This window comes from Helobdella robusta, assembly GCF_000326865.2.
Source record: "Helobdella robusta unplaced genomic scaffold HELROscaffold_88, whole genome shotgun sequence".
NCBI classification, from domain to species: domain Eukaryota; kingdom Metazoa; phylum Annelida; class Clitellata; order Rhynchobdellida; family Glossiphoniidae; genus Helobdella; species Helobdella robusta.
The window spans coordinates 553,481-562,875 of NW_008705503.1; the positions used below are offsets into that span (position 1 = coordinate 553,481).

Below are 9,395 nucleotides of genomic sequence, written 5' to 3' on the forward strand. Positions count from 1 at the left end.
GCAACATCAACAACAACAACAACAATATTATTATTATTACTACAACAACAACAATAACAATTATGTGACGTCAACCCAACAAAACAACAACAACAATATTTTTTATACAACATCAACAACATTATCTGTACTACAACAACAATATGACGTCACCGTCACCACAACAACAACAACAACACAACAACAACACAACAACAATGATGACAACAACACAACAACAACAACACGACAACAACAATGATGACAAATGTACACACGCAGCAAAACTTGGCAAAGACGGTCGGCCAGAGCAATGCAAGCCAATCACCAAAGTTGATTATAGATCTGTGAGGAATGGGTGAGTTATGATGGTGATGGGACGATGATAATGATGATGATGATGATGACGGGTAAGTTATGATAGTGATGGGACGATGATGATGATGGTGGTGGTGAGTTATGATTATGATGGTGATGGGACGATGATGATGATGATGACGACGATGATGATGGTGATGATGACGGCAATGATGATAATGATGTTACAATTTTTTTTAGTTGAGTGTATTTAAATTCAATCATTCATCTGCACCGAATAAATATTTTTTTGTTAGTTTATTAACTTCCAAGAAAAATATAGATTGCGCAATCACGATCATCATCATCACCACTTCATCATCATCATTACCATTTTATCATCATCATCACCACCACGACCGCAACAACATCATCACCATCATTTCAATCCTATCAACATCATCCCCCTCACAGAATCAATATCACCATCATCATCACTACAACAAGATCATTATCATCATCACCATCTCACACCACTACCACCATCATCACCACCATCATCACCACCACGATCTCACCCCATCACCACCATCATCACCACCGCCACTACCACCTTCACTACTAGAGAGCCCTTCATAATCTTCAGCGGGGGTACAATAGTGGCGAACCCCACACCCAGCCTGACCGTCATGCATGGCAACAACATGACGGTCCTCGAGATGGAACACAACGTAGTCGACTTCCTCGTACTCTGCTCCACACCCTGGAATAATGGTCCTCCTGATGATGATGTGGTGGTCTGCTGCTGCTGATGGTGGTGGTGATGATGGTGGTTGTGGTTTTGGTAACAATGGCGGTGATGACGATGACGATGGTGATGATGGTGGTGGAGGTGGTGGTGGTGAGAACTTGTCAAAATGAAACATGACGTCGTCAATTTTTTGGCTTTCTGCCCTAAGCCATAAAATAATTGGGATGATGATGACGATGACGATAAAGATGACGATGATGATTTTAGAAATGTTTGTGGTGATGATGTCACTCAACTAAAACTACACTTCCTCATCATCATCATCATCACATCATCATCATCATCATGACCAACAACATCATCATCATCACAACAACATTATCACATCATCACATAATCATCAACATCATCATCACCAACAACGACATCATCATCATCACATCATCACAACATCGTCACATCACAACATCATCATCATCAGACTTCCAAGATCCACATGCAGTGGTGGCCCTACTTCAGAACGATTTGGTGGTCGTTGACCTGACCTCACCCGGGTATGTGACCTTGACCTTTCGATAAGGATGAAGGCTCAGTTGATGAAGATTTTCTGGTTTCATGTGACTGATGACAACGAAGCATTATCATTATTATTACTATTACTATTGTTATTATTATATTATTATTATTATTATTATTATATTATATTATTATTATTATTTTATTATTATTATTATTAATATTATTATTATATTATATTATTATTATTATTATTATTAATAATATTATTATTATTTTATTGTTATTATTATAACAACGACGACGCATTATTAATATTATTATTACTATTTTGTTTTATTATTATTATATTATTTTTATTATTATTATTTTTATTTTATTATTATTATTATTACTATTACTATTACTATCACTATTATTTTATTATTATCATTTAATTGTTATTATTATAGTTATTTTTTCGCCAAACCCCCACCTCCCTCAAAAAAAAGCTACCCCTGTTTCGAGAACCCATACCCCATGGATATCCATGAATCGCCAGTGACCGTCTGCTGCTACATAGTCGACTGCCCCCTCGACCTCATCCCGGCGTTCTACTCCGTTGGGAGCAAGCGGAGCAGGGCAGGATACAGTGAGAAGGTTCGGGAAATGAAGGGTGGTGGTCATGAGATGGTGAAGAGGATTTTTGGGATGGTGGTTTTGAGATGGTGGAGAGGATTTTCGTTATGAAATTATTGTTCCTCAACATCATCTTTTCTTCTTCCTCTTCTTCGTCTTATTATTATTCTTATTTTGTTGTTGTTGTCCAGGAATGGCCGATAAATGGAGGCGATTGGGATTTTGGCAACTGCAACTATCCGGAAATTATCATCACGGGGTATGGTGTGACGTCATAACCATTATCGCCATCATCATCATCATTGTCGTCATCATCATCTTCATCATCGTCATCATCATCACTATCATCATCATCACTATCATCGTCGTCATCATCATCAGGCACGCCGACGGTTCAGTGAAGTTTTGGGACGCTTCTGGCGGTCAGTGCGACTTTGATTTCTTGAATCAATCACTCGTTTATTCATTCATTTTACTTGTTCATTCGTTTCGTTTGTGCATTTATTAGGTCATTCATTCATTCGTCGTTCGTTCGTTCATTCGTTTGTTCATTCACTCGTTCATTCGTCGTTTGACCGTTCGTTCGTTTATTCATTCGTTCGTTCGTTTATTCGTTCACACAATCTTTAATTTTTGGTCGTTATTTATTCATAAACCCATTTTATCTCTTCCATCACATTATTTCATTCATTCATTCCAGTTTTCAAATTTTTATTCATTCTTAACTTTGTATCGATCGATCAATCAATCATTTGTCAGTTCAATTTTTGAATTTTTTATTAACTTTTTATAAATTTTTTAATTAAATTCTTTTATCTTTATTATTTTTTAAAATTCGTTTATCATATTTATTCAAATATTCAATAAACATAAAACTAATCAACTAACCAGTCAACCAGTCAATCAATCAACCAACCAACCGACCAATCAATCAATCAACCAACCGACCGACCAACCAGTCAATCAATCAACCAATCAATCAAACCATATTAGCACTTAATCAAATACTAATAAATACTGAAAGATTGATACTTGAAAAACTTTACAAACCCCAGTAACACTCCAAGTTCTCTATAAACTAAAAACCGCCAAAGTATTCGAATCCACGAAAAACCGACTCGATTCGGCAGACGACGACGACGATTCGCCGTTCGCCATCCAGCACATCTACCTCTGCACGGACAGTCGGCTGCTCTGCGTCGCCGGAAGTAGTCATGTTATCCTTTTCCGGTTCTCTAAGCAGGAGGCTGCTGTCGAATGTCCGGTTTGTGGTGATGACATTCTGATGTGTCTTTCTGCAGATATTGAAGATGAGAACGATGATCGTGATGATTCTGATGCTTTTTTTCAGTTTCAAACGTTACCATCATCACCTCATCATCATCATCGTCATCATCGTCATCATCATCACCCAAAGAAACATCATTACCATGACCAGGTAATCGAGATAAGCATAGTTTACGAGGTATGCGATGACTCGACCACACCGGATCACGACCAGCACCCCATCATGTTACCCTCCAAACACAACCTCCACCACCAATCCGGAAGTTTGGGCTCCTACACTAACTTGGGGCCAAGCAATGGGAAGGTTGGTGGTGGTGGTAGTGGTAATGGTGGTTGTGGTGGTGGTTGTGGTAGTGATGGTGGTTTTTTGTTGGAGTTTCAATCACCAGCATATATTTTTGCAGTTATCCTCATCATAATTATAATCGTCTTTTTCACCGTAATTATGGTTTACACCATCAACAACTTTACAATCATCATCTCCACCACAACCACCACTACCACCAACTTCTTCATTTCTACTACCACCACAATCGTCATCCCTACAATCACCACTACCACCAACATCATCATTCCTACTACTACCACCACCACCATTGTCATCATCCCTACAACCACCACCACCATCCCTACAACCATCACCACCACCAACATCGTCATCTCTACAACCACCACCACCACCATCATCATCATCCTCATAACGAAGGATTCCATGACAAGTGTGAAAGCCAGATCGGGTTTGAGAAAGTGGCAGGCTGGCTATCAACCGGAACTCTGCTGCCTACTTACGTGGCTAGACGATGAGCCCTCTCCTCCAATCACCAGTTTGTCACTCAACTCCAAGTTTGGTCTGTAAGTTGATTGGCTGGTCGGTCTGTAAGCTGATTGGCTGATTTGCCAGATCACCAACATCATCATCATTATCACCACTATCATCATTATCATCACCATCATCATCAAGTTGATTGGCTGGTCGGTCTGTAAACTGATTGGCTGATTGGCCAGATCACTATCGTCATCATTATCACCATCATCATCATTATCATCATCATCACCATCATCATCAAGTTGATTGGCTGGTCAGTCTGTAAGTTGATTGGTTGATTTGCCAGATCATCACCATCATCATCATCAGGAGCAGCAGCAACACCATCATCATCACCCTGGTCACCATTTTTTCAAATTTATTTTAAATCATAGGTTAGCGTTTGGCGACGAATGCGGTGTGGCCATTGTCGACATTCTGCAAAAAACCTGTCTTCTTAGCATGGGAACACCAGATCTTTACGGTGAGTAGTGATCAAATTAGCATAAATTAACATAAATTTACATAAGTTAATCAGTATTCATGCATGATTTTCAAAATTAGCATAATTTAACATAAATTAACACAAATTAATCAGTATTCGTGCATGATTTTCAAAGTTTGCATAATTTAACACAAATTAGCATAAATTAACGTAAATTAATCAGTATTCATGCAGGATTTTCCATTTCAGTATGATTAATTATAATAATTATTGCTATTATTGCAGGATCACTGGATCCGTATTCGCGGGCGCCTAGATCGCCCAAGTTGAAATCCAGCATATCCACAAAGCTATCCACACTGGAGCATTTATCCCAAACGACCCTATCCGACGACTGCAAGAGTCCCACTGTTGAACAGGTAGGTGGGGAATGAAGGAATGAATTAATGATTGGATGAATGATTGGATGAATGATTGGATGAATGATTGGATGAATTAATGAAAAAAATGGTTGAATGAGTGAATGTCGAATGAATAGTTGGAATTGAATGAGGAGTTGGATGTATAGTTGAATGAATGAATGAATGAATGAATGAATGAATGAATGAATGAATGAATGAATGAATGAATGAATGAATGAATGAATGAATGAATGAATGAATGAATGAATGAATGAATGAATGAATGAATGAATGAATGAATGAATGAATGAATGTGAATGAATGAATTTAGTAGTAGTAGCTGTAGCGATAGTAGTAGTAGTAGTAGTAGTAATGGTAGTAGTAGTAATGGTAGTAGTAGTAGTAGTAGTAGTAATAGTAGTAGTAGTAGTAGTAGTAGCAGTAGCAGTAGCAGTAGCAGTAGTAGTAGTAGTAATTACTTAATGAGAGCAATGTTTGTTTAAGTAACTTTAACTGATCCAGTAGAGGTCTGGTTATTGGCTTACCTAGTAGCTATAGTAATTGCAAGATAGAAACATCAATAATAACAATTATTATTATTATTATTATTATTTACATACTATTATTATTTACATAGTAATTATATTATTGTTATTATTATTATTATTATTTACCATAATTAACCGTGGCGTGATGTTAAAAGCGTACCGTTAATTGTACGGGGCTTCTAATTTGAAGTGTTGACAAATATGAAAGACACAATAATAATAATAATAATAATAATAATAATAATAATAATAATAATAATAATAATAATAATGATAATAATATAAATAATAATAATAAGAAGAAGAAGTAAGAAAGAACAAAAATTGCCATGGAACTATTATTTGCTAATTAAACATTTCATAAGTGCCGGCCAGCTGTTTGTACGTGTTTTTTGAACTGGGTGTGTGTGCTTGTGTGTGTGTGTGTGTGTGTGTGCGTGTATGTGTGTGCGTGTGTGTGTGTTTTTGTGTATTTTTTTTAAATTTATTTTTTTTAAAATTTTCTTCCACTTTTTTGTTACGATTAATTTTTTTCTGTTTCCGGACCGACCGGTACATACCGACGACTGACAGCTTGATTCGCCCAGCACCTCCACGATCACACGCAGCCCCAAGGATCGACTCCACCTAAAAAGTCACATCTACAATAAAAATCCAACCGCAATTTCGTCCCCACAAATTCTAGTACCCAGGAAAGCAAGTGCCTTTAAAACGATATCTTGCCCGTATACGAACGAGCCACCGGAATTCAATCCGATTCAAACCGCTAAAACCGTATCTATTACCGAACATGATGTAACGAATTATAAAAAAAAAGCTGGTTTTTATTCGGATAGATCCCAACAATCCATCAGTCCAGAGGATCGAAACTATTCGGCAGTAGTGTGCGCTAAAACCGATAAGAGATTCGACAATTTGAATAATCGGAACAGCGGTTTTGTGGAACATCTAACGAGTTTATGCTCCGTCGAAACGGATTTTTCTTATTTATCAGGAAGTAACTTTGATGCAGACCTTGAAGATGAGAACGATGATGGCACTATGAGACGGAAAAAGAGATTCGGAGATGGTGAAGATGGCGCTGAGGATGAAGAAGATGATGATGAAGAGGAAGTGGATGACATTGATGAATGTTTTAAAAAATATTCTAATAATCCTTTGTATAAACTGCCGGTAAACTTAACTCACAAAATTGATGACGACGACGATGGCGACAAGCGGCACGACATTCAGATACATTCTGCCAACAACCTGGCCCTAAAATATCTAAGCAACACGAGTGACTCTGTCTTGAATAAGGGCGATGTAAACGAAGATAAATATTCGAACGATTATTATCGATTTTTAAACGCGAACACGCCCAAAACCGAAATCACCGACAAAAGATTACAATTCCTATCCAATAAATCGGTTAGTGAAGATTTAACGAACGACTCCTTCTGTAACCGACAAAAAGTGATGGAAGGGATGTCGAATAAAAAAAAATCCAACGCTACCAGCAGTCCGGAGATGTGTCAAATCGATTCAAAGACGGATACCGCGTCGAAAAATTTGAAACACTTCGACAGTATAGCAGGCTATCAGACGAATAAAACGCGTTCTAGCCAGGCCGTAGATAATCAAAACTCGACGAAGGAAAGCCTCGAAGGTCACAAGCCGATAAAAAGAACATCTAAATCATTCTCAAGACTCGTCAGCGGGATATTTTCAAAAGTGGTCGGCGTGAATAGCGCGAGTAGTGCTGGCCAAGTTACACCGGCCGTAAATTCTAGCGCGGTTATGATCGCTGCTTCGACAGGCATCGCAGCGATTTCCAGCACTAAAAGTAAAACCGACGACAACCGCGATGACAATGACGATGATGACGACGCGGGCGATTCGCAGTGTCGTTTCGTAACCTTGGACGGAGGGAAAAAAGTGATGGTGAAGAAGAAGAAGAAGATGAAAAAGAAGAGAATAGTGTTTGATGTTATTGATGTCAGCTGTGACGATCCGAAAATATCGCACACCATTCTTTCCTATTCATTTCCGGCGGGTAAATTTATTTTTGTCCATTTTTTAAATTTATTCCTCGATTTTTTTTTTTTAGTTTTTTTAAAAATTATGGCTTCAGAAATACGCCGATTTCATGCACGCACGCATGCAGTACTGTTGCCCTGCATATTATACTTTATTAGTATTTCCGAACGTAAAAAACCCTTGCTTTGACCTATGACATTTGCTGGCTATTTACGCTCCTGTCGTTTTCTTTTGAATCAATAGCAATCAAGAAATATTCATCATTTTTTTTACTCAGTATTTTCATTTTTTATTAATTATGCTTTTGTTTTTTTTAGTTTAATTCTGTTCTTGTTTTTTTGGTTGTTTACAGGCTTTTTTTCATTGCAGTTGGGTTTTTATTTAGAAACTCTTTTCATTGCAGTTGGCTTTTATTTGAGGAATGTTATTTATTCAAGATATTATTAATTTTGTACTACTACCTAGCATGCTGTAACAGTTTCTGCGTCTGTCAGATCATGATTTTTAAAGAATAATAATAATAAAAAAAGATGTAAAATCCATCTTGACCGTACAAACACAGGCAGCATCAATCATACCCAAAACAACTTTTCCAAATCATTTTTTTCCCACCCTAATTTTTCAAACAGAAAAAAAATTAAACGAATTCGCTTGCTTGTTCTAGCGCGAATAAATAAAAAATATTACTTCTTTTATCTAGGTTTTGTTCTCTCTGTCTATCAAGACGCCATATTTTTTGCCGGTGTTCTCATTTTACTTTGATTTTCAAAATTCTTGCCACTTTTTGTGTTTTTGGCTCCAGTTATTTTTTTCAACATTTTGTTTTGCTTTTATTTTTTTATTCTTTTTTTTTGGTGAAACATTTACAAACTTCCTGGCTGCCAAAATCATTTCAAAGCAGGTCGTACTGGATTTTTTTTATGTGCAAATGTATGAGTCCGTTTGATTTATGTTATTTTTTTTCTATTTTTTTAGGTTTTCTCCGCTAGGCTTAGAACATTTTTTATTTTGCTTTGTGGATAATTTGTTTGTGTGTTTGTGTCTGTGTCTGTGTGTGTCTGTGTGTGTTTGTGTCTGTGTGTTTGTGTGTGTTTGTGTCTGTGTGTGTTTAGCGTTTGCGTTCATTAGTGACAGCGTGAAACATTTTTCGTCGTGAATTATCATTTTTTGTTTTTGTTTTTTGTTTGTTTGTTCTTGCTAATTTGTTGATGGAATCGACTTTCGGATAAGTTGCAAATGCGTTTTTAACTGATGGAGAGAAAAAACTTGAAAAAAAGAATGGAAAAACATAGTTTAAGTTAATTAAAGTGATATAAGTTCGGATTAAGAGGCTAAATACTACATAGAACCTCCAACCAACATCTCGATGAAAGTTTAATGGAGAGTTTTCTGCCATACTATCGTTAACATCTAATTTTTTTGCCATGTGTGTGTGTGTGAGTGTGTGTGTATGTGTGTGTGTGCCAGCGTGCGCGTGTGTGTGTGTGTGTAAATATGTTTCTTAACTGGCTTTGCAAATGATTTTTTAAGAAAAATTTGTTAACTATTTTTCTCCCTCCAAAAATGCTTACACAACCTTACTAGTACCCAGGTGAGACTTTGGGAGTTTCATTAATTGAAACATTTTCAGTTTAATTTTTTAGTTTTAAATTGAAAATCTGTTAATTAGATGCTCCATTCTTCATATTTTTTCCTTGGTTTTTCATTTTATATTTTCACTTTTTTCGAA

At 36.8% G+C, this 9,395-nt stretch overlaps 1 protein-coding gene across 1 annotated transcript in view; it reads left to right on the plus strand.

Annotated features, from left to right (window-relative positions):
• Window positions 1-965: 965 nt before the first annotated feature.
• The window catches only part of HELRODRAFT_90752 (hypothetical protein), a gene marked incomplete at both ends in the record, with an annotated part of 11,466 nt that continues 3,036 nt past the window's right edge, over window positions 966-9,395 (plus strand). The window contains 11 exons of the mRNA XM_009032775.1: window positions 966-1,050; window positions 1,509-1,581; window positions 2,035-2,182; window positions 2,353-2,420; window positions 2,543-2,583; window positions 3,217-3,425; window positions 3,600-3,752; window positions 4,155-4,300; window positions 4,649-4,737; window positions 4,984-5,108; window positions 7,157-7,385. Coding sequence (XP_009031023.1) covers window positions 966-1,050; window positions 1,509-1,581; window positions 2,035-2,182; window positions 2,353-2,420; window positions 2,543-2,583; window positions 3,217-3,425; window positions 3,600-3,752; window positions 4,155-4,300; window positions 4,649-4,737; window positions 4,984-5,108; window positions 7,157-7,385 — 1,366 coding nt within the window. The remainder of the gene's footprint in view (window positions 1,051-1,508; window positions 1,582-2,034; window positions 2,183-2,352; window positions 2,421-2,542; window positions 2,584-3,216; window positions 3,426-3,599; window positions 3,753-4,154; window positions 4,301-4,648; window positions 4,738-4,983; window positions 5,109-7,156; window positions 7,386-9,395) is intronic.